Source organism: Crocuta crocuta, unplaced genomic scaffold (genome assembly GCF_008692635.1).
Source record: "Crocuta crocuta isolate KB4526 unplaced genomic scaffold, BGI_CrCroc_1.0 scaffold44, whole genome shotgun sequence".
Classification (NCBI taxonomy): Eukaryota; Metazoa; Chordata; class Mammalia; order Carnivora; family Hyaenidae; genus Crocuta; species Crocuta crocuta.
Window position 1 is genome coordinate 2,389,806 of NW_027530179.1, and position 26,792 is coordinate 2,416,597.

At 39.5% G+C, this 26,792-nt stretch overlaps 1 protein-coding gene across 1 annotated transcript in view; it reads left to right on the plus strand.

The window, feature by feature from the left end:
- The first annotated feature begins 46 nt into the window (after window positions 1–46).
- The window catches only part of CYP39A1 (cytochrome P450 family 39 subfamily A member 1), a 102,298-nt gene continuing 75,552 nt past the window's right edge, over window positions 47–26,792 (plus strand). The window contains exons 1-6 of the mRNA XM_077764777.1: window positions 47–369; window positions 11,656–11,791; window positions 14,579–14,753; window positions 16,041–16,190; window positions 17,084–17,177; window positions 24,323–24,430. Coding sequence (XP_077620903.1) covers window positions 193–369; window positions 11,656–11,791; window positions 14,579–14,753; window positions 16,041–16,190; window positions 17,084–17,177; window positions 24,323–24,430 — 840 coding nt within the window. The 5' untranslated portion in view covers window positions 47–192. The remainder of the gene's footprint in view (window positions 370–11,655; window positions 11,792–14,578; window positions 14,754–16,040; window positions 16,191–17,083; window positions 17,178–24,322; window positions 24,431–26,792) is intronic.

The following is a 26,792-nucleotide window of genomic DNA, read 5'->3' on the forward strand; positions in this document are numbered from 1 at the left end:
GCGATGCTGCAAAAGTCATCTAAAAATCGGGGCGGGGAAACGAGGCTACAGTTAAGAAGGCAAAGGAACTGCGGAAGTTGTAGCAGACAAGTTGGCAGGTCCAGGAGGTGCACCCTCCCAAGAAGGAATGAGCAAGTGCCACGGCGGCAGGATTTTTACCTTCTCTGATTCTGGAAGGAGCTAGACAAAAACATGGAACTAATTTCCCTAACAGTGATTATAATCCTGGGTTTCCTTGCTCTTTTATTATTCCTTCAGCGGAAGAATTTGCGTGGACCCCCGTGCGTAGGGGGCTGGATTCCTTGGATCGGAGCTGGATTTGAGTTTGGGAAAGCCCCTCTAGAATTTATAGAGAAAGCAAGAATCAAGGTATGTGGCCTTAGCAGGTGGGGCTTCCGGAGGAGGTAATGTTTTCTTTTTAATTTTCTTTCCTGGGGTCTCAAATGCAGTATTCGAACATGGAGACCATACCTAGATCCACCGATAAAGACGATCGTTCCTCAACTGTTGACTGCTCTACCTTAGGCAAGATTTTTCGAAAGAAATAGATTTTTATTGATTATGAACAGATTTTTATCCGCTCGTCGCTGCCCTTTTGGAAGTAGATACGTAATTTATAAATGCTAGTTACTTCATCGTAGTTTAAAAGTTCTAAGTGTATACGCATCAGCTAAATACTTGCAGTAATTCAGAAACACAGACGTGAAATACAGTTGATTTAAATCTATGAAAACTTGTAGTAAATTAGTGTCCGAACCGGAGTTAACACCAGGATGCTGTAAAAATTGCTTGCAAAGTCTTTGCAAATTTAGCCCGCGCTGTATTTTCAGCTGGTGTTATTTGATGATGATGAGATCCATTTTCACTGCATACGAAGGAAAGTAGTAATGTTGTTGTACTAGATGTTTTTGTCCTTAAAATAGTTTTTAAATACAGTGTATCTTTCTTTCAAAAATAGGATGTCAGTTACTGCCAACTTTTCCCCTTTATTCGTACCAGTGCTTCAGTGTGCATTCCTGTATGTGTGTTGTGTGGCTCTGCTTTTGGCACTTATCCAATTGTTTCCTCAGAATAAATTCCTAAAAGTGGAATTGCCTCCTCCAGTGACATAAATTGTTTATATTACTGTGTTACTCTTGCAGAAGAATGTAACAATATATACCTTTTCCTTTGAGTGTAAGGGATTGCTTACTTCCTCATTACCTCCTCATATTCTAGCCCACATTAGATATGGTAATTATTGAGAGCCTGATATAGGAAAAATGGTGTTTCTTTGTCTCCCATAGCCTTTCATAGGCATATATTTTTAATAAATATTAAGGAATGTTTTCACAAGCTTGTCTCAGAAGGTCAAGCAAGGTCAAAAAGATTATTATTTTCTTCTAAAAGGTTTGTAATTTTGCATTTTACAATTAGTTCTGTGATCCATTTTGAGTTACTTTGGGGGGGGAATGGTAAAAGTAAGGGGTAAAGTTCATTTTTCCCCCCAATCTGGATGTCTCGTTCTAGTTGTTCCACTGCCCCTTCCTCACTGATTGCCTTTGCAGCTTTTCAAAAACCAGTTGACCATATACGTGTAGATCTGTTTCTAGCCTTTGTGTCCCAGTCCATTGATTTATATGCCCACTCCTTTGTTAACACTACACCGTGTTAAATATTGTAGTTTTATAGTAAGTCCTTAAATCAAGCAGTGAAAGTCCTCCATATTTCTCTGTAATTGACCTGGCATTCAAGATTATTTACATTTGATTATAAGTTTTAGAATTGGCTTGTCCATATCTACATAAAGACTGCAGGAATTATGATTGGAAGTTTGCTAATTCTATAGAGACATTGGGGAGAATTGACTTAATAATAATATTAAGTCTTCATATTTATGAATGCTGTATATCTCTCTGTTTTTTTTATCTATATAATTTCTTTCAGAAATATTCTGTAGTTTTTTGGGATGAGGTCTTGCCTGCGATTGTTAATTATTTTAAGTATTTTATATTTGGAGGCACTCGTAGATAAAATTGCTTAAATTTTTGTTTTGCAGTTGTATCCTGTTGAAACATACAAAAATACAATCTGTTCTCTTTATGTTAACTTTACACCCTGTGACTTTGCTAAATTCACTTTACTAGTTCTACTAGCTACTTTCGAGATTCCTTAGGACTTTTATACGTAAACAATATGTCTTGTAAACAGATAAACCTACTTCCTTTTTTCCTTGATCTTTATGCTTTTTATTTCTTCCTCCTATATTATTACCTTCAGTAGGACTTATAACATATTGTTGAAGAAGTGGTGAGACTAGACAAGCTTGTCGTTTTCCTAATATGAGCAGAAACGTCTTCAGTATTTCAGCACTGAGTGTGATGTTAGCAGTAGATTTTTCAAAGGTGCCTATTTCAATCCTGACCTTCAACCCATACCAATAATTCACAGATGCCACTAGGGAATTAAATAGTCCTATATTATCTGCTCACCTTTTCCAAGCTGCCAGTGAAATCATTCTCTCATCTGGTTCTGCCTCGTCCAAAAGGTAGAACATTTTGCATTTTGCATTCTGTCCGAAAACAGAAGCATTTGCTTTTGTTTTAAAAGCTGCAGAGCATTCCCTGAATTATAGTTTCCTTAAACAGTGACTTAATGATTGACAGCCAGTAGTTTGTTTCCCATATGTATGTGTTAAAATACATCTATAGAATGAATTATCAGATTCAAAGTAAAAAAGCACTTATAATTTAGAGAGAAATAGGAAATCTTTGAGAGCGTTTTGAGCAGAGGAATGATGAGATTTGATTTAAACCTTAAGGGTTCACTTTGGCTGCTCTCTTAAAAACAGGAATGTACGAATAAGAGAAAGATAATTTGAAGGTTATATGTGATAATTCAAACTTGAGATCAAGTGGTTTGGAGATGGCAGTGGAAACTTGAGAGGTGGCTGGGTATATTCTGAGGGGGGAAGCAACGAGATTTACTGGTAAATTGCATGCAGGGTGTAGAGGAATGTGAATGGTCCAAGATGGCTCCACGAAGTTGGGTTTGAACAGGTAGAGAATGGGAGTTACTGTCCTGTGCGATTGCCCCGATCGCAAGAACTTATTGGAGGGAGTGATGTTATCAGACGTTCACTTTAGATATTTAGGAGTTTGGGATGTTGACATCTAAGTGGAAAGACTGAGTTAAGCAGCTGGATAAATACATTTGAAGTTGCAGAAGACGCCCCGGGATGCACATTTCAACATCTTTTGCCTGTCTTCTACGGCTACCATTTCCCCTAAAATTCTTTTCACATATTTCAATTTAATATGTTTTGCATTCCTATACTGTCTTGTCCTTAGACTGTTAATTTCCTCTAGTCTCCCTTGTGTTTCTTGTAATCATTATCTTTTATTCAGAAATGTCTTTGTTGTTTCTTTCTTTCCTCAGTTCCTTTATCTCCATTTTTCCTCTGTTGTCTGGCTGTTTCTTCCATGGCTTCTTATGTTTCTTCTTTGCTTGTTTCTTTTGCAGTTGCAATGGTTAGACTAATATTTTTAATTCCAAAAACAATTTTGCATTACAGGTTGTAGGTACCCTAGGGCAGAATGCTTTTGGGGAGTTACTTCATCTATAAGGAAGTTCTGGTGTCCCCCCCCCCTTTATTTTTAGAATATTTCTCACAGTGGTGAAGTTTTCCTTTTTTGCTTAACCATATTTTTAATTTTTTTAAGTTTATTTATTTTTGAGACACAGACAGAGACAGAACGTGAGCAGGGGAGGGGCAGAGAGAGAGGGAGACACGGAAACCTAAGCAGGCTCCAGGTTCTGAGCTGGCAACACAGAGCCTGACATGGGGCTCGAACCTGTGAACTGTGAGATCGTGACCTGAGCCCAAGTGGAAAGCCTAACCAACTGAGCCATCCAGGTGCCTCTGTTTAATTGTATTTTAAGGTGTTGAGTTATCTTGGACCAGCTCTCAGCCAGAGGTTTTGGTGGCGGATAGTTACTTCCTACGTTCCTTGATGTAGATCTTTTATCCCATCCTCCCTTGCTGCAGTGAAAACATGGGGCCTCTGTGCACCCATGGCTCCTCTGCTTTTTAGGATATAATCTTGCAGCCGTGAGCTCTCGCTGCGTTTCTTCAGTAGCAGCTGCTAGTAAAAGAGGTGACCGTGGTCTTCTCAGGTGTACTCTTCACTTTTACAAGAATGTGCTTTTTGGAACCCACTTTCTGTGTTATCTTGTGCTACATCCCTCCATATCCATGACCTGTTTACCTTAGCCCGTCTCATAGTGGTTCCGACTCTGTAGGCTTCTTCTCCCATCTCAGAGTGTGTATTTCCGAGCTTTTCCATTGTTGAAGCCCTTGCGCATGCCCTTTTTCTTTCCCACGATGCTGTGATAGCTTCTAAGAGCAGACTGAAGAGTTCTACTCGTTTCAAGTGCCATGGGAACACGCTTTTGTAGTTAGTAGACTTTCTTCTTGTTGTCTAGCTCATTAATGTTGCTTGTGCATGTATGTTTCCTTCTCCTCGTGGCTCGGTGTGGTTTCCAGGAAAGACGTGGAACAATTCAGAAAGACGTTGCTGTAACGTCACCACCAAAATTGAAAGGCGGTATTCTTGTTTAAAAAATGTGTTTTTTCCCCCGAATAGGTCTATATTCTAAAGGCATGAACATACATACAATGAAAGGTCTTCCCCTTGTCTCTGTTCTCTTGCTGCTTATTTTCTCTTCCAACAAGAATGTTTCCATTCTCTTGTAAAACTTTCCCTTTCCTCACAGGGATATGTTGTGAATGAAAAACAACAACAACAACAATTTAGGGATATTTGCTTCTGAAAATCTGGGCTACTTGTACTTTCCCGTATTCCTTCCACTAAGCACAGCTAAATATGAATTAAGAATTATATGTAAAAGAAACATGAGAAGATTTTGAATGGTGGAGAGAGGAAGACAGATAGGCCAGCGACCTATGAACAGGATCTGGTGAACAATATGGCAGTGAATTGCCTTGATTTTTTTTCTGCTTCATGTATCTGGATTGGGCTCTTAGAAAGCCAGCAACCTAGAGTTGCCGGTGGGCACAGGCGAAAACATAAGCCTCAAGAAATGTCTACTCTCTCTGGGTAGAGGTCCAAAAAAGGAGCAGCCTAGCAAAAGAGAAGACTTTTAGTCTGTAACTGCCCCAGGCACACACCACAGGAAAAGAACTTACAGCGTTACCACAGTCCGCAAGTGCCAAGTAGAAAAGCTATCCCTGACTCCTAGCCAGAGGGTAATGAAGTAACCCTCCCCCTCCTAGCATGGTAGTGTCAAAAAGAGGCCTAGAGGAGGGTCATGACCTTGCATTCTGCTGGGCAGTAATGAGGCCATCCCCACAGCAGTGGTAATGGAGACCACACCAAGGGCAGGGACTGTACCACCACTGAGGAATGACAAGCAGTCCTCTCCTACTCACTGAGGTGGTGACCCATGAACCTTAGACGGTGAGCCAGGATTTTCACTGCCACTCAGCAGTAAAGAGGCTACTCCTCAAACGCCTTCTCACCTCCAGGCCAGTGGTGGTCATGTGAGAGCAGTAATGAAGAACCCCTTATTCTCCCAGCCAGAGTGATATAAGAAGTACCTAGGAGGGAGACTTAACTTTCACCCCCAACCAGCAGTAACAAGGAGTTCTTCTCTCCCCATGCTGAGTGATGAACCGAAATTTCTATCCCCCCACCTGGCAATAATGAGGTGGCATCCTCTTTCCCACATCAGAGTAATGTCAAAGGAAGCCTGGAAAGAATATGAGTTAAATAAAACGCAGTGTCATAACATTATATCCAAAACATTCAGATTTTGGTAGAAAATCACTCCTCATACCAAGAACCAGGAAGATTTCAACTTGAATAAGAAGAGACAGTCAACAGATGATACAGACGTTAGAATTATCTGACAAGGATCTTAAGGCAGCTATAATAAAAATGCTTCAACAAGCAATTATAAGCATGCTTGAAACATGAAAAAAACCCAAAAGTCAAAGGAAAGAAACAAAGTCTCTACGAATGAATAGTACATATAAAGAAGAAATATATGACTGAAAAATACAACTAAAAAAGAAAAAAATAACTTAGTGGATGAGTATAACAGCACCATGGAGAAGAGTGAAAAGAATCAGTGTACTTCAACATAGGTCAATAAAAGTTGCCTGATATGAAAAACAAAGAAAAGAAAGATTCAACACAAAGGAGCAGAATGTCAGGGACTATAAAAGACCTAACATTTATGTCATCAGGGTCCTAGAAAGGAGAAAGAGAAAGTAGAACTTTCTTTCTTATTATTTGTAGAAAGTAGAACTGAAATTTTCCCAAGTGTGGTAACAGATATAAACCTAGAGATTTGAAAAGCCAACCTAATTCCAAACAGCATAAACCCAAGGAAATCCACAGCAAGACAAATGATAGTCAAATTTTTGAAAACTAAAGGCAGAGATAATTTTCAAAAGCAGCAAAAGACAAATGGAGCTTTATTATGGTGGAGAAAGAAACTGGAATGAGAGCAGATTCTTTATCAGAAAGCACGTAGACCAGGAGGAACAGCATACCATTTTTCCAGGGCTCAAAGAAAAGAAACTGTCTACTTAGAATCCTGTCTCCAGCAAAAATATTCTTTAGGAATTAAGGAGGAATCAAGATATTCTCAATTGAAGGAAAACTAAGAGAATTTGCTGCTAGAAGACCTATCCTAAACAAATGACTAGAAGTAGTTCTTTAAACAGGAAAGGACCAATGAAAGAAGGCATCTTGCACAACAAGATGGAAGAAAGGACACAGTAAACAAAAGATGTATAAGTGCAATAGACTTCTCTTCTTGAGATTTCTAAATTATTATTGGTGCCTGAAGCAACAATTATAACACTATTTGATATTGTTCTAGTTGTATGTAAGGGAACTATTTAAGAAAATTATATTATAGGGGCACCTGGATGGCTCCGTCAGTTAAGCGCCTGGGTGGCTCAGTCGGTTAAGCGTCTGACTTCGGCTCAGGTCATGATCTCACGGTTCATGGGTTCAAGCCCCACATTGGGCTGTGTGCTGACAGCCAGCTCAGAGCTGGGAGTCTGTTTCAGATTCTGTGTCTCCCTCTCTCTCTGACCCTTCCCTATTTACGCTCTCTCTCTCTCTCTCTCTCTCAGAAATAAATAAAACATTAAAAGAAAATTTAAAAAAAAGAAAATTACATTACAAGTAGGAGAGGGTAAAGGGACATAAAGAGATTCACTTGAACTGATAAAATGGCTATACTGTGCAGCCACTGTGGAGGACAGTGGAGGTTCCTCAAAAAGTTAAAAGCAGAACTAACCTAGAATCCAGTAATTCCACTACTGGGTATTTACCCTCCAAATACAGAAGCACTTCAAATGGATACTTGCACCCCAGTTTTTATTGCAGCATCATTTACAATAGCCAAGATAGGGGAGCAGCCCAAGTGTCCATCAACAGATGAATGGATAAAACAGATGTGTGTGTGTGTCACACACACACACACACACACACACACACACACACGATGGAATATTATTCAGCCATAAAAAAGAATGAAATCTTGCCATTTGCAACAACATGGATGGAACTAGAGTATAATGCGAAGTGAAATTGATGAAACAAAATAGAGAACTCAGAAATAGATGTGCTAAATGTTCAATTTAATTGCAAATGCAATTTGATGAAATAAAGATAGCCTTTTCAACAAAAACAGTGAAGCAATTAGACACTATTAAGCCAAATAAAAAACAAAACAAAATGAACCTTGACTAAGTCTTACATCTTATATAAACATTAAGTCAAAATAGATCATAGGCTTCTGTGTGAAACATAACACTATACAACTTATAGGAAAAAGAAGAGAATGGGGCTAAAAACTGGTTCTTAGACTTGACAACAAAAGCATAATTTATAAAAAAAAAACAAACTGATATATTGGACCTCATCAAAATTAAAAGCTTTTGTTTGTGAAAGACCCTGTTAGGAGTCTGAAAAGACAGGCTGTAGACTGAGAAAATATTTGTAAGTCACATATCCAACAAAGGACGGTGCTATCTAAAATATATAAAGAACTCTCAACACTTGGCATTGAAGAAAACCCAACAAGTCAAAGATATGGCAGATGACATAAGAACGAGTTATTGAAGAGGATATGCAGATGGTAGATAAACACATGAAAGAATATTCAACATCATTAACCAATAAAGATAAGTTAAAGGCAAATTAAAACCACAATGACTGGGGCGCCTGGGTGGCTGAGACCGTTAGGCCTCTGGGTTCAGCTCAGGTCATGATCTCACGGTTCAAAGGTTTAGCTCTGCATTGGGCTCTGTGCTGACAGCTCAGAGCCTAGAGCCTGCTTCAGATTCTGTCTTCCTCTCTCTCTGCCCTGTCCCCGCTTGCACATGCAGTATCTCTCTCTCTCAAAAATGAATAAATAAACAAACAAATAAACATTAAAACCACAGTGAGCCATCACTACACACCTATCAGAATGGCTAAATAAAAAATAGTGACAACACTCAGAAGCTAGTAAGGATGTGGAGAACCTGGATCACTCATATATTGCTGGTGGAAATGTCAAATGGTACAACCACTCTGGAAAGCACTCTGGCAGGTCTTTAAACAATGAAGCATGCAGCTGCCATATGACCTAACTTTTACTTCTGGGCACTTGTCCTAGAGAAATGAAACTCACGTTCACACAAAAAACTGCGTTGATGTTTACAGCAACTGTATTTGTAATAGTCCCAAACTGAAAACACAGACATCCTTCAACAATGTTTAGAAAACACTGTAGTACATCTATACCATGGAGTACTACTCAGAAATGTAAAGGAATGAATTATTTCTTATTTAAATATTTTTATTTATTTTTGAGAGAGACAGTGGGGGAAGGACAGAGAAAGCAGGAGACAGAGGATCCGAAGTGGGCTCTGTGCTGACAGCAGAGAGCCTGATGCGGGGCTCGAACTCATGATCCAGGAAACCATGACCTGGGCCTGAGTCAGACCCTTAACCATCTGAGCCACCCAGGCACCCTAAGGAAGGGAGTTACTGATAAATACCACCACCTGGGTGGATCTCAAATGAATTCTGCCATGTGAAAAAAAAAAGCCAATCTGAGAAATTTTCATACTACATGATTCTATTTGTGTAACACTCTTGAAATTCAGTATTATAGAAATGGAGACCAGGTTAGTAGTTGCCAAGGGTTAAGGAAGAGGTGGGAGTGAGAGGGAAATGGATGCAACTATAAAAGGGCAACATAAGGCATCTTTGGGGTGATGGAGATGCTCTGTACCGTGACTTTATCAATATCAATGGCCTGGTTGTGATACCATAATATATATAGTCTTGCGAGATATTAACACTAGGTGAAACAGAGTAATAGCTCCATGGGACTCTGTATTATTTCTTATAACTGTCCACTAGTCTATAATTATCTCAAAATAAAAAGTTGACTGAAACAACACACAAGGGCCATGTCTATGACATACTGTCTGTGCTTGCCTTTGCTTCATAACAGTGTGATGTTGTGCACAGAAGAACAAAAGCCAATCAAATAAGACCAGAAAATCCCCACCGTAGAGAACTTATAACATCACACGTGATCATTTGCACTATATAATTTTGCAATAAGTTACCTTAAATAACATGCATCGGCAGTTATCTCAGTTATTCAACATGTTTGAATCCAGCTGTTCTACGCTGTGGTCTGGGTGCCTATGTTTGTTACACAGGGCACGTTCCTAATTGGAATGTTAAGAATTCTCATTTGAACAGAACTCTTAACGAACAATGGAAATCATTCATCTGCTTCTAAATATTAACAAATAACCGTAGATAAGGAATACTGGAAAGTAATGCAGATGTCCGGATCGCCAGTGTAAGAAAATGAGACTCCACTGTTCGGTGGCTTAATGGTTACAAGCCCACAGTTGGCCTGACGGGGCCCAACAGTGTATCATAGGAATGATCACGTGCCATTTCAGGGTGGGCTTAGAAATGGTTGTAATAGTGAAGTAGTGACAAGCATATTATTTTGCAATACTTAGAGCAACAACGATAGGATATGAAAGTATGGGTGATTGTTCTAAGAATGGACATGTTGGATGTGGAATTGTAAAGTCAGAGCCATCCCAGGAGGAAATGAGAAGGAGGGGTCGGAAGGAAGAAGTGTATTATACTCACAGGTCCGAGAACGGGGCCGCTGCACGACATGAAGGCCCACAGGGAGGAGTACCAGTTAAGAGTCAGGAGGTAGACAGTAATAACAAGAGAAAAGCCCGAGCCTTTACTGGGGCTTCCTCAGGAAAGGCAAGCAGGGCGAGGAAGACAATTTAGGATTGGCTAGTCTGAATTATTCTTGTGGGCTTTGGGCCATACAGGTAGTTTCTAGTTGCCTGGTACCCGGACTTGGGATGATTTCGGACAAGGGAAATACTGGCTTGGTGTGAGAGTTAGATAAGGAAGTAGATGGCAATATAAACTCAAGGTTGGTTGGTTTGCATGGGAAAGGTATGCTGAAGGCTGAGCCCTTTGCTCCCAGCAAGAATTGGCCATCCCCAGGGGGCCAGTCTCCACCCAGCAGTGAAGGTCCAGTGCCAGAGCGTCAAGAATAAGAAATGTAGTTGATGTAATTGGCCCTGTGATGAACAGATGCCAAATAGACACAGAATACAAGAGAATATAGTTGGAATAGTGGATTCTTTTGATGATAGAGTCACGGGTAAGATTGTGGTTTGTTGCCTGCATTCATCATGGAAAACAAATGCTAACTTACAATTCTAAGCCAATGAAAATAATGATATATGTTTGTCCCAGTAAAGTCATGGATTCCTGAAATTGAACTCTGGGCTAGCATTTGTTTGTAGGTGATCTGATAGAGGGCAGGACTGATGATGTGGGATGACAGGAGGCATTAACGTAGAGTTAAGAGAAGGTAAGAGCATGGAATTCATAACACACGTGAGGGAGTGCAGACGTTTCACAGGGGCAGGATGTCCCCTCTGTACTAACCCAAAGGGAAGGAGAATGAGTACAAGTGTGTCTATTTGCAAGATTCGGTGGTGACAAGTCAAGAGTGCCCTTTCTTGATTGCCTCCATTTTCTTATTGGGCTACAAAACAAGAACAAGGGTGGAGTGGTTTGGGCAGGTACACAGGGGAGACAGCAATTTTGGAAAGTGAGAAAGTGAATGCTTTAGAGAACTTTCCAGGATTGCAGGATACTGTTGCGTGACCACAGGTTTAAGGTGAAATCAGCCAGCTGTTTTGTATGTTTTTCTTGAACAAGACTGAGCAGTAGGTTGCTCGTAAGCCTACTGATACCTGGAAAACAATATTCAAACATCACTGTTTGACTTAATTTCTAATAACAATCTCTATTAATTTCCTACTACAAGAAAAGAAGTTTCAAACAAATAACATGATCAAAAGGGAAGGTTAAGTATCAGGACAGAATAAATTATGTTTTATATAATTTAGATTCGGCTGAACCTGCCGAAATGTATAATTAGTTATTATATATAATCAAAATAATTTGTGTCTTCACTCTAACTTCAGCACTGGGGTTCTTGCGTAACCCATGGCTCAGTCACTTATTTATTAGAAATACTTACTAACGTCTTTTTATTTTATGTGTTTTCTTCCAGTATGGACCAATATTTACAGTCCTTGTTATGGGCGTCCGAATGACCTTTGTTACTGAAGAAGAGGGAATTAATGTGTTTGTAAAATCCAAAGAAGTAAATTTTGAACTGGCAGTGCAAAATCCCGTCTACCGTACAGGTAAAGAATATCTTCAGATAGCTTGTTTGCATAAGCATTGGCGTCCAAGAGTAGCTTTGGGTAACACTTATACCCTCACTCCTCTACCAGGAATGACGATAGCCCTTATTTTATACTTTAAAATGGGGACATAAGATAGAAAGCACATCTGATGAGTTTGGTAGTTGAAAAACAAATTATTGGCAACCTCGTTTAAGTCCTAACTAGACGTAAGAGATGAGGTTACCTCACTGCTGTTTACTTGGAAAATATTTGGAATCTGTATCCTGTTACAGCTCCCACGACGTTCACTGTGCCCTGCTGCTGTGTATACAGTGTTCTTCAGGCTATAGCTCTTGGCTTGATCACATGTTGCTACTCTGCTCACTGAAAGTAGAATGCCACTGCTTAGTAAGCCCTTTACTATGGCATTTCCTGACACATTCCATAGGGCTGTTCAGGTAAGTGGAGCTTGGCTTCTTATAACTGGTGGCCTTTTGTTCTCCATCCTCAGTGGCTGCTGGCTTGTATTTGTCAGCATGCTTCTGGTATGACCGTCCACTTTATTTCTTCCCAGGTGCAAACGTGTGTCCTCCTGAGAATGCAGAGCGGTTGCATTTTTGTGCCTGATTCTTCTTTTCCTTAATGTCTTCCTTCCTTCTCTCCTTCCTCCCTCCCTTCCTTCCTTCCTCCCTCCCTTCCTTCCCTCCGTTCCTTCCCTCCCTTCCTTTCTTCCTTCTCTCCTTCCTTCCTCCCTTCCTTTCTTTTTTCCTTCCTTCCCTCCTTCCTTCCTTTCTTTCTGCCTTCCTCTCTTCCTTTTTCCCTTCCTTTCTTCTTTCCTTCCTTCCCCTTCCTTCCTTCCTTCCTTCCTTCCTTCCTTCCTTCCCTTCTTTCTTTCTTTCTTTCTTTCTTTCTTTCTTTCTTTCTTTCTTTCTTTCTTTCTTCCTTTCTTTCTCCCTTCTTCTCTCCCTTCCTCTCTCCCTTCCTCTCTTCCTTCCTCCCTCCCTTCCTTCCTTCCTTTTGCTTCTTTCTTAGTTTTCCTCTTCATGCATCCTCTCATTCATCTCTTACCATTAATGCAAAAAAGTTTTAAAAGCTGAGAGTGATCAGTAGCATGATGACTATTTCTTCTTGCTTGCATGAAAATCACAACATGTTGGCCAAATTCTTGGACTGTTTAGTGTTTCTTAATATTTAAACTATGGAATTCCAGCACCACCTGAGTGGCTTAGTTGGTTAAGCATCTGACTTTGGCTCGGGTCATGATCTCATGGTTTGTGGTTCAGGCCCTGCATAGGGCTCTGCGCTGGGCAGGGCCTGCTTGGGAGTCTCTCGCTCCCTCTCCCCCTGAGCCCCTTCCCCACTTATGCTCTCTCATCTCTCTTTCTCTCTCATAATAAATAAATAGACTTAAAAAAATTTTAATAAAAAAACTATGGAATTCCAGATCAAAGAATATAAATATTTTGAAGGCTCTTTGTCTGTAACTTCACATATCTCTCCAGGAAAATATGCCAACTTATCATGTGTAAGGGTGCATAGAAGTGGTCAAGTTTTTTCACCTCTGCCTCCACTAGGGACTTTCATGTGTAAATATTTCTATTTATAGACAAAATATGTTAATATAAGTACTCTTGAGCCTGCTTCCTATGTTTTTCATACATTTTCCTACTACAGAGAGGATGTATGCTCAGGAAATCTAAACATTATTTTTAATGAACTCATATGAAATGTAACCTACCCATAATAGGCTGATGAAATATAAAACTAAATATTATTTTTTTGCAAAAGTTACTTTGCAGACAATAAGAGAGAACTAAACAAAAACATGAAAGACTAGTAAGTTTAAAAACGCACATCTTCCTGGCCAAACTCAAGCAGGAGTGTGTGTGTATCACGGAAGGATCATGAACAAACACTAATGCAAAAGAAGTAGTGTCTCCAAAGCTACTTGTGGGATTAGGAAAGGCCTCCTGTTGAAAGTGATATTCAGGGAGATACTTGAAGGAGAAATAGAAGTTGGCAGGAGAAATGTATGGCTTATGGTTGCAGGCATGTGGAAATGGGATGAGGGTGGTCAAGTAAAGAATGTTTTGAGCAGATAGAACGTCTCATAAAAATGCTGGGAAATAAATATTAGGAACAATACACTGTACCTGGAATACAGATTTGGGGGGAGAAGGGGCTGGAAATGTCACCAGAAGACTAGAAAGACGTTAGAATGCCTTGTAAACTTTGTTAAGGTTAGGAAGCCAATGAAAGCCTTTAAACATGAGAATAAGGGAATATTTTCGGTTGGTTGGTCGGTTAAGCGTCCAATTTTGGCTCAGATCGGTTAAGCATCCAACTTCGGCTCAGGACCTGATCGCACAGTTCCTGAGTTCAAGTCCCACGTCAGGCTTTGTGTTGACAGCTCGGAGCCTGGAGCCTGCTTCAGATTCTGTGTCTCCCTGTCTCTCTGCATCTCCCCTGCTCATGCTCTGTTTCTCTTGGTCTTAAAAATAAAGTAAACATTAAAATTTTTTAAAATAAATAAAAACATAAAAATGAAATCACTACATTTGTGTTTCCCAGAGGCCCTCCTAATCACCCACGTGTAGATCACCCCTTAAAGTGAATTTCCCTACAGACTTTTACTGTGTCACAGGATAGGTCAAATCTTCACCTGCTCTTATTTGCAAGAGGTGATCTTATGTACTGGGAGGACTTTGGCTCTAGTCCCTACTGACCAAGTTATAGGAGGTGTGGGCTGGCTATTTGCTTCAAGGAGTTGTTGCTTCTTTTGAAAATAGTTTTCTCTGTTTATAGCATCAATTCCAAAGAATACTTTTTTAACACTGCATGAAAAACTTTATGTCATGATCAAAGGGAAAATAGGGACTATCAACCTATATCAACTCACTGGACAACTGACTGAAGAGTTACATAAGCAACTGGAGAATTTAGGCACTCATGGGACAATGGAGCTGAACAACTTAGTAAGGTAAATAAATGCATTAGTATTTTTTGATCTTGTAGGGTTTTCGCGTGTAGTTTTTTTGGGGGGAGGAATAAAAAATCTGCAGCCATTGCGTTGAACTTAAAAAATTATCTGGTGGATTAATGAAGTCTAACTCGGTAATTAAGAGATTATATTAGTTTTTTAAATTCTAATTAACAGGTAGCTTTTAGTTAATGCCCCAATTGTAAGGTGAGCAAATAAGCCAATACAGTCATTTTAATACATTTACAGTAATTTCTCCGTAGTGATTCCATGCCACATAGATCATATCTACCCTAGAGGGGATGCTGATAGGAGACAGGGAAGGACAATGGAGGAAGTCAAGTGGCCTGAGTCACATTCTAAAACTTTCTGGCAAAGGTAAGCGATGGGCATAGGAGCCGTGAGAAAAATTCCCAGCATGCATGAGGAGATTGGTTGGAATTGAAGTCACCAAGTCAGCCACTTTTCCATCTCAGTGGGATACTGGGATGCTGAGGGCAGGATTCAATAGTTCAGACTCATAAAAAAAGAATATTTTGTTAGAGGTACAGCAAGAGAGAGAGGAAAAAAAAAACCAACCAACCAACCAAACTTGTAGCATGTCAGTATCTACAGCAAAACAAAGAAAATTCTTGGATGTCCTTGAAACTTTGGGAGAAGGAGATCCTGAAAAACTTCTAGTGAAGAATTCAATAAAAATGAAACAAACAGTACTTGGTGTTACTAGTCTAAGTCTTATTAATAATCTTTGATATGTTTTCACTTAGGTATGCCATAGTAATCATTTTATTTACTTATGGCAAAACTTAATGATGATAGGTACTATACTTCAATATTCGGTAGTTCAGATCTGTGGGATCCTATAGGAGCTTAGGAAATTTGGTGACTGGTGTTACCCTGATTCTTTGGTTATTTTTTGTTGCTCTTTAAAGTCATGGACTATACCTTAGTTATTGGTATTACTTGCTAAGTAAGTGCTTGTTGAAATTGTATTGAATCAATTTTTTTTCTGGTATATCATCTCTTATTTGTCAAGATCTAACAATGCTTGCTTAGAAAGCATTTTAAAATCTTCAAAGAGATAAACCACAATTTCAGTTACCCCTAAGTTATCTGACCACAGTGAGCAAATATTAAAACCTTTTAAGAGTGACTCTTTCCCAAAAGAATCTGTCACATTATTATCTACCCCTAATATATATCTATTAAATAATGCCCTTTTTTTGTATCCTGTGCCTTTCTTCTTTGGTCATCGGTCTGACTTTTTATGTGTCTTTATCTTTGTAGGCATCTCCTTTATCCAGTCACAGTGAATACACTCTTCCAAGAAGGTTTCTTTCCCACAAATGAGAGAAAAGTCAAGGAGTTCCATCAGCATTTTCAAGCTTACGATGAAGGTTTCGAGTGCGGGTCCCACATCCCAGAATGTCTGCTAAGGTAGAGAGCCCTTCCCTGTAATTAATTCATCCACCAAGTTCCTCCCAGCAACACATACCTGTCTCATTTTCCTCTTCTGAGTAGGAAGAGCAGCATCCAAGTGGAAGACACAGAAGCTACTTCTCATGACCAGTTTGTTTTGGGGTGTGTGTGAATTGATGGAGTAATTTAAGAGAGATGCATTATTTCTTTTTTTTTTTCCTTTGAGGAGCAAAAATGAGACAGGGCGGGGTGAGAGAAAGCGAGAGAAAGTGCATATCAGAATGAAACGAAGAATTTCTCTCATTTACTGCTTATTATTATTACACTCATTGCCATAGTTTGGAACCATGCTAAATCACCCAGTGTGACTGATCTTAGACATTGTGGCAAAAGGAGGTGTGGTCAAGAGGAGGCGTGGTCAAATGTATTTCTCACGGTTGGCTCTATGGTTCCAATGCAAAATAACACATGAATTTTTAAATGCCTTAGCATCTGGTCTGCAGTGGTGACTGATCAGATAATATTAAAAAGATCATAGCCAGTTTGCCTCACCCGGCTTAAGCCAATCCTGGGTCACTGTGCTACTTTTTCATCTTTCAGCAACTGACAACAGCCCAAGTAAAAGTAGAGCAAGCAGGTCACAGACCCCATTTTTTTTTATTCAATGCCAATTCTGTAAGAATTCAAACTTTTGTTTGCAAAAACAAACCCCACTAAAATGTGGCTGCCTTCCCCCCTCGATTTTTCTTTTGGAATAGTAAGTCTGAAGGAGGACCTCACATGAAACTTTGGCAAAACTGAAGAAGGAATTTGGGGAAATAATTCCATAGAAACACCCCTTTTCACACTGTGACCTGTTATTCCTGAAGTGCTTTCAAATTAACTTCTGCATTTATTTTTTGCTCACCTAGACACTGGTCAAAGTCCAAAAAGTGGCTTTTAGCACTCTTTGAGAAAAATATTCCCGATATAAAAACATACAGATCTGCGAAAGATAACTCCATGGTAAGTATTCCTTAGCTTTTTTTCCCACAATATATGGGATGAAAGCAGTCATAAGCTATGATTTTTAAGAGATTTTTTGCTAAACATCATGAGATTATTTGGGTGACATTTTTGTATCAAGCGCTGTGTTGTTTGTATGTCTTCACTATTCTGTAACCACATATTCTGTAACCACAGAATAATTCTGTGGTTACAGAATAATGAAGGCTTCATCCTTGTAACAGTGAGGTAGGTATTATGGGTCTGCCACATAAGGAAGAAAACTGAGGCGACAGCAACAGGATGTAACAAAGTGCTGAAGTTTTTATTGATTTATGTATTATACAGTTGTGTCACCTGTGACAGGTAGGAGTTATGGCACATTAGGCAAAGATAATGAAGTTCTATAGACTCTGTTCTTGATGCCACTATCACTGTGATTATCATTAAAAATCAGATCTTTTAGTATTCAGCGATGATACCAAATGTTTCTGTTTGCTTGCTCTTAGTTATTATAGCAAGTGTCATCATAAGCAACTGTGCTTAACGCCAGAGAGGAAGGTTGCTTTAGAAAAATAGGGATGTGTAAATGCTTAAGTATCTCCCTCCTAAATAAAGGGAATAGAAAGCTATTCTGGAATGCCCTTTACTGATAAATGATGTTTCAGCTAAGGATTCTATTTTACAGACTGACCTGGACAAATAAATTTTTGTTTGCATAGTTTTCCAGGATTGAGGGGTAAAGCCGCATGTGTGTAAAAGATGCATCCAGATAGATATGCAATCTGTGCGCCTGGCAAACAGGATTTATAATGCCCCAGCTAAAATTCTCCACTGACAGTACTTCTAGAGTAACATTTCTCTTTTCTATTCTGAAGAAAGGAGGCATTTTTGATGATAGGTGCTCCAACTCTCTATTTGAGTAGAGACACATTTTGAACTTTGCTGAAGCTAATCCAACATTTGTTTTTAAACTTATTTTTGAGAGACAGAGCATGAGCAGTGGAAGGACAGAGAGAGGAGACACAGAATCTGAAGCAGGCTCCAGGCTCTGAGCTGTCAGCACAGAGCCCGATGCAAGGGCTCGAACTCACAAACCACAAGATCATGACCTGAGCCGAAGTCAGACGCTTAACCGACGGAACCACCCAGGCGCCCCTGCTAATCCATTTAAGACTTTAGGACAGAGGCACTTGGGTGGCTCAGTTGGTTAAGCATCTGACTTCAGCTCACGTCATGATCCCATGGTTCATGGGTTTGAGCCCCATGTCGGGCTCTGAGCTGACAGCTAGCTGGGAACCTGGAGCCTGCTTTGGATTCTGTGTCTCCCTCTCTCTGCCCCTCCCCTGCTTGCACTCTGTCTTTCTCTCTCTCTCTCTCTAAAAAAAATTAACAAGCACTTAAAATTTTTTTTAAATAAGACTGGGACGGAACTCAGTTTAAACATTCACGAGAAGTTTTCTTTTTTTGTGTATCACTTCTGTTTCTTCCAGCAGAGTTCACACTGAGCTTGTGTTTTGTACCCAATTTTTTTAATGTGGGCTAAGAAGAAAATAAAAGATTCCGTTGTCTTCTACTGTATAAGTAGACTTCAATGGCCTAGTTAATCAGAAGACTGGAAGAAGTTTTTGTTTTCTTAAAATATTACACACACATTTTATCACATTGTAAACATCAAATGTGATTTCCCCCTTGTTATTCTAGATGTATATTAAACTAGTGTTTTCATTTAAAATTAAAACTGTACCTATAGAATCGCATATCCACAGAATGAAATCCATCTGTAGGATTTTTCATGGGACACAAACTTTGTGTTGTAACAATTTACGTTGTATGATAAAACCTAGAATTTTCAATTTTGCTAAATCATTGTCACAAAAACAGTAACAATGAGACATCACTAGCATTTCTGGGGTGCTTACTCTATGCTAGGCGTTGTGCTGAACATTCCACAAGTTCATGACCCATTTGTTTTTCACAACAACTATAATACCTAGAAAACTGGGGATTAAGCTGAGGATTAGGGTGGTTAATCACTTTTGAAACATTACATGCCTTTGTAAGTAACAGCAATAGTCTCTCATCATGTATTTTCTTTGATAGTGATTTAACAGTTATTTCTTGTATCATAAGACTCAAAGTAAAACTGCTAATGGCACAATGGAGTTCTCTTAATCCCTAATCCATGAGAGCTGTGGCTTGTATCTCTCATGGGGCAGTATAGTGCAGTAGCTAAGAGTGTGGGCTCTGGAGCCAGGACCAGGCTCATAGGGTGTGAATCCCAATGCAGCCACTGAAAAGCTACCTATCCCTGGCAACGTTCCCTAACTTAATTGTGCTTCAGTTTCCTCAAATGTAAAATGGTGAAGATAATGATATCTGCTTCTTGGAATTATGGTGGTGATTGAATGGCTAAATACTTATAAAGCCTATGAAACAGAACTCACCTTAGCAAGCAATGACTAGGCTTCAGCTACCATCATTTGTGTAACCTAAACCTGAGTTATTTAAGGTTCCAAGTACATGAGTAACTCAGTGAAAATGTTACAGTGTCTGAATTTCTAACCCATGGTGGGGAATGGTCACTGACAAAGGGGTGTTTAAGAAACCTCACAGTGACGAAAATGCTTTCAGGGAATTTATTATGGTGACCCAAGAGTGACTATAGGTAGCCTTGGATGGGTCCCTGAACTTCGTTGGCACCATTCCGGTCAAATATCAGTTCTCCACATGTTGAGGTATTTATAATATATATTGGCTTGCTAATTCTTTCTTCATGGTGTATAGGCTAAGAATCTTCATGGCAAATGGGGGAAGGGGTTTCTCTTGAATTCTCCAGAGATCTATATTTCTGTGTTGCTGGTATTTTCCTAAAAGCAGAGGTTTATTTAAAAAAAAATTGTCAAAATGGTATTATGTACTAAGTTATGTTTTAGGCACTTCATAGGTAGTAACAATTTAATTCTCACAACAATCCTATGAGGTAGATACCACGTTATGACCATTATATTGATGAGCTTAAAGTAACTTGTCCAAGGTTACCCAGGCCTTGAGTAACTAAGCCAGGTTCACATGTAAGGATCTTGGAAGTGGCCACTCCATCCTAACAACAGGTAGCAAGTGGGACAGACCAATGTTGGAATTAGCAGACTGGGACTTTGAAACAACTGGGCTCTACGCATAAAATAGACTATATGTCAGAACAGATGGCCAGTGTAAGCAGAGAGAGATGGAAATCTTTAGAATGAACCAAAATTAAATGCTAGGTATAATAAACACTAACCAATGAAGAATGCCTTTGATGGGTTTATTTGTGGACTGGTGGAGCTGAGAAAAGAATCTGTGAGCTAGAGGATATATCTGCTGAATCCCCAAAAACTGAAAAGCAAAGAGAACAAGCACTAAAAAAAATAGAGCAGAACATCCAAAAACTGTGGAAATGTGGGACAACTACAAGAGACATAACGTACCGAAAATGGGAATACCAAAAGGAGAAACAAAGGGAAAAAGGAACAGAAGATGTATTTGACAATAATAATGACAGAATATTCCCCCATTTAATGTCAGACAGTAAGCCATACAGCCAGGAAACTCAGAGAACACCAGTCATGTAAACACCAAAAACTAAACGTCAGCATATTACAGAAAACCAAAGATAAAAAATCCTGAAAGAGGGGCACCTGGGTGGCTCAGTCGGGTAAGCGTCCAACTTCCGCTCAGGTCATGATCTCACAGTTCGTGGGTTCGAGCCCCGTATCGGGCTCTGTGCTGACAGCCAGATCAGAGTCTGAAGCCTGTTTCAGATTCTGTGTGTCTCTCTCTCTCTGACACTCCCCAGCTGACGTTGTCTTTCTCTCTCTCGGAAATGAAATAAAATAATTTTTAAAAAATCCTGAAAGAAGCCAGAAGGAAAAATACTATATCTATACAGGAACAAAGATGATAATTACATCTGACTTCTCACTAGAAACCATGCAAGCAAAAAAAAAAAAAAAAAAAAAAAAAAAAAAAAAACACAAAAAATAAAAAAAGAAAAGAAGNGGAATTATATACCCTGTGAAATTATCCTTTAAAAGTGAAAGAGAGGGATGCCTGGGGGCTCAATCAATTAATCGTCTGACTTTGGCTCAGGTCATGATCTCACAGTTCATGGGTTCGAGCCCCGCGTTGGGCTCTGTTCTCAGACAAACAAAAATTGAGGGAATTTGTTGCCAATACACTTTTTATAAGAAATATTAATAAGGCAGTTCTTCACAGAGAAGAAAAATAATATAGATCAGAAACAGATCTACATAAAAAGGGATGAATATCAAGATCTAAGCAAAGTTAAAAAAATTTATTTTCCTTATTTTTAACTGATCTAACAGATATAATTTGTTCAAATTATAATAGCAATAATGTATTCAATTATATATACACACTTTTGTGTGCTTGTATATAAATGAAATGATTACATATCGTTATATGGTTGTCTCTCTATATACTTTATCATATCCTTCTATAATAGACTGGAATCTAGTAAATAAAATGTTTCTCTGAGTTCTGTGAGCCCGTTTAGCGAATTAATTTAACCTGAGAATGGGCGGTGGGAACCTCTGATTTTCAGAAGTACAGATAACAACCTGGTCTTGCAGCTAGCATCTGAAGCCCAAGGAGGAGGTTTTGGGAACCTCCAATCTGTACCCTGTTGGTCCAGAGTTCAGGTAATAACCTGGGTGGTGACTGCCGTCTGAAGGGCAGGTGCAAGGGTTGGGAAAGGTTATAGTCTTGTAGGACTAAACCCTTAACCTGTAGAATCTCATGCTATTTCTGGGTAGATAGTGTCAGAATTGAGTTGAATTATAGGGCACCCAGAGACTGTCCTGAATATTGTTTATTGTTGTTTGGAACTTCTCTCCCCTGCCCCCCACCATCATACACACACATTAGAAATTGGTACCAGAACCCCATAGCAGGGATGTCCTCTTTACCACTCCTTTTCAACATGATACTAGAAATCCTTGCCAATGCAATAAGTCAAGAAGAGGAAATTGAAGTTACAAATATTGGGACAGAAGACATAAAACTATCTTTGTTCATAGATGTTGTGATCATATGTATTGCAAATCCAAAAGAATCAACAGAAAAACTACTGGAACTAACAAGCAATTATAGCAAAGTTGCAAGATACAAGTTAATATACAAAAGTTAGTTGTTTTCCCATATACCAACAATGAACGAGTGGGGTATGAAATTAGAAACACAGTGCCATTTACATTAGTATCCCAGTATCCCCCAAAATGAAATATTTAGGTATAAAGTTAACAAATGATATATAAGATCTGTAGGAGGAAAGCTACAAAACTCTGATGAACAAAACCAAAGAACTAAGTAAATATTTTATGTTCATGAATAGGAAGATTCAATATTGTCAAGATGTCAGTTCTTCCCAACTTAACCTGTATGTTCAATACAGTCTCAACCAAAATTCCAGCAAGTTATTTTAGGGATATCAACAAACTGATTCCAAAGTTTATATGGAGACCCAAAATCATCAATATAATATTGAAGGAGAAGAACAAAGTTCTTCAAAAGAGCTATGCTCCCCAACTTCAAGATTTACTGTAATGCTACAGTCATCAAGATGATGTGGTATTGGTGAAAGAATAGACAAATAGATCAATGGAACAGAACAGAGAGCTCAGAAATAGACCCTTTTAAGTATAATCAACTGACCTTTGACAAGAAAGAAGCAAAGACAATGTAACAAAACAAAGATGGACTCTTCAACAGAGAGTGCCAAAATAATTGGGCACCCACATGCAAAAAAAAAAAAATCTAGACACAGATCGTACACAGTTCACAAAAATTTACTCAAATGAGTCAGGGACCTAAGTGTAAAATGCAAAAGTATATAACTACTTGAAGATAACATGGAAGAAAATCTAGTTGACCTTGGGGTATGATGATGCCTATTTAGATATAACACCAAAAACACAACCCATGAGAGAAGATGAAAGCATATGAAAAGATGCTCCACATCATATGTCATCAGGGAAATGCAAATGAGGACAACACTGAACTACCACTACCCTCATTCTGGCCAGAATCTGGAACACTGATAACACCACTGGTGTTGCTCGTAAGGATGCAGAGCAACAAGATTTCTCATTCACTGTTGATGGGGCAAAATGGTACAGACACTTTGGAAAACACTTTGGTGGTTTCTTATAAAAAAAAATACTCTTACCATGAAATGTAGCAGTTATGCTCCTTGGTTATTTGCCGAGATTATTTAAAAATGTATGTCCACAAAAAAACCTGCAAATGGATGTTTACAACAGCTTTATTCATAACTGCCAAAACGTGGAAGTCACGTTTTGTAGCCCTTTAGTAGGTAAATGGATAAACTGTGATACATCTAGGGAATGGAATGTTATTCAGCACTCAAAAGGAATGAACTCTCAGGCCATGAAAAGACATAGACAAACCACAAATGAATGGCACTAAGTGAAAGAAGCCCATTTAAGAAGGCTACAAAATGTGTGGTTTCAACAGTGTGACATTCTGGAAAAGGCGAGATGGGGGGAAAGGAAAAGGGCCAGTGGTTGTTGCGGAGGGAGAACATTGGCACAACGTAGAGGATTTTTAGGGCAGTGAAAATACTTTGTGTGACACTGTATCATCATGCATGTGTCCAAATTGATAGAGTTTATAATGCGAAGAGTGAACCCTAAGGTAAAATACGGACTTTAGGTGATTATGATATGTCAATGTCCTTGATCCATGGTAAAAAAAAAAAAAAAAAAAAAATACCATTTGGAATGATATTGATAGTAGGGAAGGCTGTGCATGAGTGGGAGTGAGGGGTATCTGGGGAGTCTTTGTACCTTCCTCTCAATTTTATTGTAAACCTAAAACTGCTCTAAGAAATAAAATCAAATTTTAAGAAGAATCAAAAATGCCTAAGCCAGGATTTGAGCCAATGCATAAGGCAGTTGTGCTCCAGAGTCCCTCCTCCTAATTACTATACTGCTACTAAGAGAATAAATCCTTTAGCATGCTTCAGGCTGCAAACCTGGGAATGGCAGAAATAACTTATTTGAAAAATATGCATGGTCTTTGTTTATTATCAGCAGTCTTTGTCACAGAGCTGTGGTTTGACAATATGTATTTCTTTTAAACAGACATTAATGCAGACTGTGCTGGATATCATAGAGATGGAAAGAAATGAAGAGAAGAGCCCCAACTATGGGCTCTTACTACTTTGGGCTTCCCTGTCCAATGCTGTCCCTGTAAGTATACTAATAAGGGTTACAGTTCTGTCTACTACAATGTCAGTTTTCTCTTTCATTTTGCTTTCTGTTTTTCTTTATGATAGGAAAGAAAAAAGACCGCAGATTTGGTTGTGGGCTAGGAAAACAAAACTCAGATGGCTAATGAAATCTGATAAGATCACAAAGGAGGCAAAGCAGAGATCTCAAGTGGATTCTGCCCTCTGCAAGGGAGCTTATACCAGGCTAAGGGGGAAACTTACACTTTGGGGTCAGTTGTGACAACACTGATTATGGAGCACTTTGTCAGGCAACACGCTTAGTATTCACGCTTGAAATGAGTAAGTCTTGACTCTTAACGTTTTACCAGGGAGAGAGTAGGTAAATGGATAGTTTGGGATAGAATTGGGCTGGAATCAAGCTATCCCCCACCAAAGCTACAGAATCTCATAGAGGTCTTTTAAACCCTCAGCCTCCATTTCCTTATGGGTCATGAAGGGATAATATAGCTCCTGTATGCTACTCGGACTTGGGTACCTAATGAATTGTAACTTTTCATTTCTCGACAAGGTTGTTGTGAGGATTCAATGAGATAAACCGAGCTGGTACCCAGTGAACATTAGTTCTTTGTCTTCCCCTCTACCCATTCTCCTTCTGTGTACCATTCCTGCTTGCGTTAAGTGGCATCTTGGTGCTGTAAGCCCCATGAATGGAGCCGGTGACTTTGGAACTCATAATACTTCTGAAGAGAGCAGAGAATTTTTTTTTAAGTTTACTTGTTTTGACAGAGAGAGAGAGAGAGCGAGTGAGTACACAGCCTAGGAGGGATAGAGAGACAGAGAGAAAGAGACAGAAAATCCCAAGCAGGCTCCACACTGTCAGCATGGAGCCCAACATGGGGCTTGAATTCACAAACCATGAGATCATGACCTGATCCAAACCCAATAATTGGACACTTAACTGACTGAGCCACCCAGGTGCCCCGAGAGCAGAGAGAGCACAAACAGGGGAGTGGCAGAGAGAGAGGGAGACAGAGCATCCGAAGCAGGCTCTAGGCTCTGAGCTGTCAGCACAGAGCCCAACACAGGGCTCAAACTCATGAACCTCAAGATCATGACCTGAGCCCAGATGTGAGACATTTAACCTGCTGAACCACCCAGGCAACCCCTTTAACTGTTTCTTTTTAAAGTTGCTATAAACTAGATCAAAGCCAAGCGTTGTCTGCCACTTCATGTTTGATCTGCACCAGCTACCTGTGTCAGAAGATTCCACACTAGCCTAAGCTGCACTTACATTATTTGAGAAATTAAAGAGTCACCTTTTTTCTGCATTTGTTTTCTACCAAACGGGAATATTCAACCCATCTCTAATGATACATGTAGCCATTTTTTTTTTCTTCTAACAAAGAGAAATAAGGTATTTTAAGTATTATTTATGCCTCCTGCCTCTTAATGAAAGCGTTCTAAGTACTGATAGTCTAGTTTCTTTTAACCTGTTGGAACATCGATTGGGTAAGAAGCAGAAATAGAAGCACTGGCCCCTCTGCTCACATGTGCGTCAGCCTTATGTAGTTCATCTGGCACGGGCAAACAAGAATCATCTAATCCTTTCCTCTTCTTTATGTACCTCCGATATCATCCCCTGATTTCTCCTTAGACAGCGTTCTTGGATGCCGATGAAGCTACAGCAAAATTAAAAGGCAGACATCAGAATAGCTCCCAAAGCAGCAACCAAACAGCCACTCCTGTCACAGGATTAATTTTCAAGATCTCATTAGACGGATCCTCCAGAAGAAAGGGACACAAAGCCCCGATTGATCTGACTCAGGGGAAGTCAGTTCTTTGGAATGTGTTCCTGGCATTCGTCTGAAAGGACTTAAATCATTAATTTCAGAAAGAAAGTGTCTGATGATTCGTGAAGGTTCCATCTTGCTGGCTCTTGTTGGCACCTCCAAGAGACAGCTGGTGTGCGGGCAGACACCCTGGAAAGGCTTTAGAGAATTGGGTCCAATGCCAAATCCCAGTGCTGGGTGCCAGTGAACCGATTGTTTAACCTCTCAGAACCTCAGTGTTCTCATCTATAGAATAGGATGAATGTGGTCTACCTTGCACGATAGTTGTAAGCCTTATATTTTTATGAAATAAGAAGTGGCTAACAGTTTCTGGCACAAAGAAGGTGCTCAATGAATGTTAGCTTTCTGCTTTTATAAGAAGTAAGGCCATCCTTTCAGGCAATCATTACTTTCAATGGCCCATTAATAATAAGCTGCCTTGGTTCTCAAAACTGGACTAAATGCCCCAGGGTGGGAGCGACCACTGCTGTCTGGCCTCTCTGATGTCCCATCACTGCCTAGAGAACTGCAGCAGGGGGCAGGCCCTGCCGG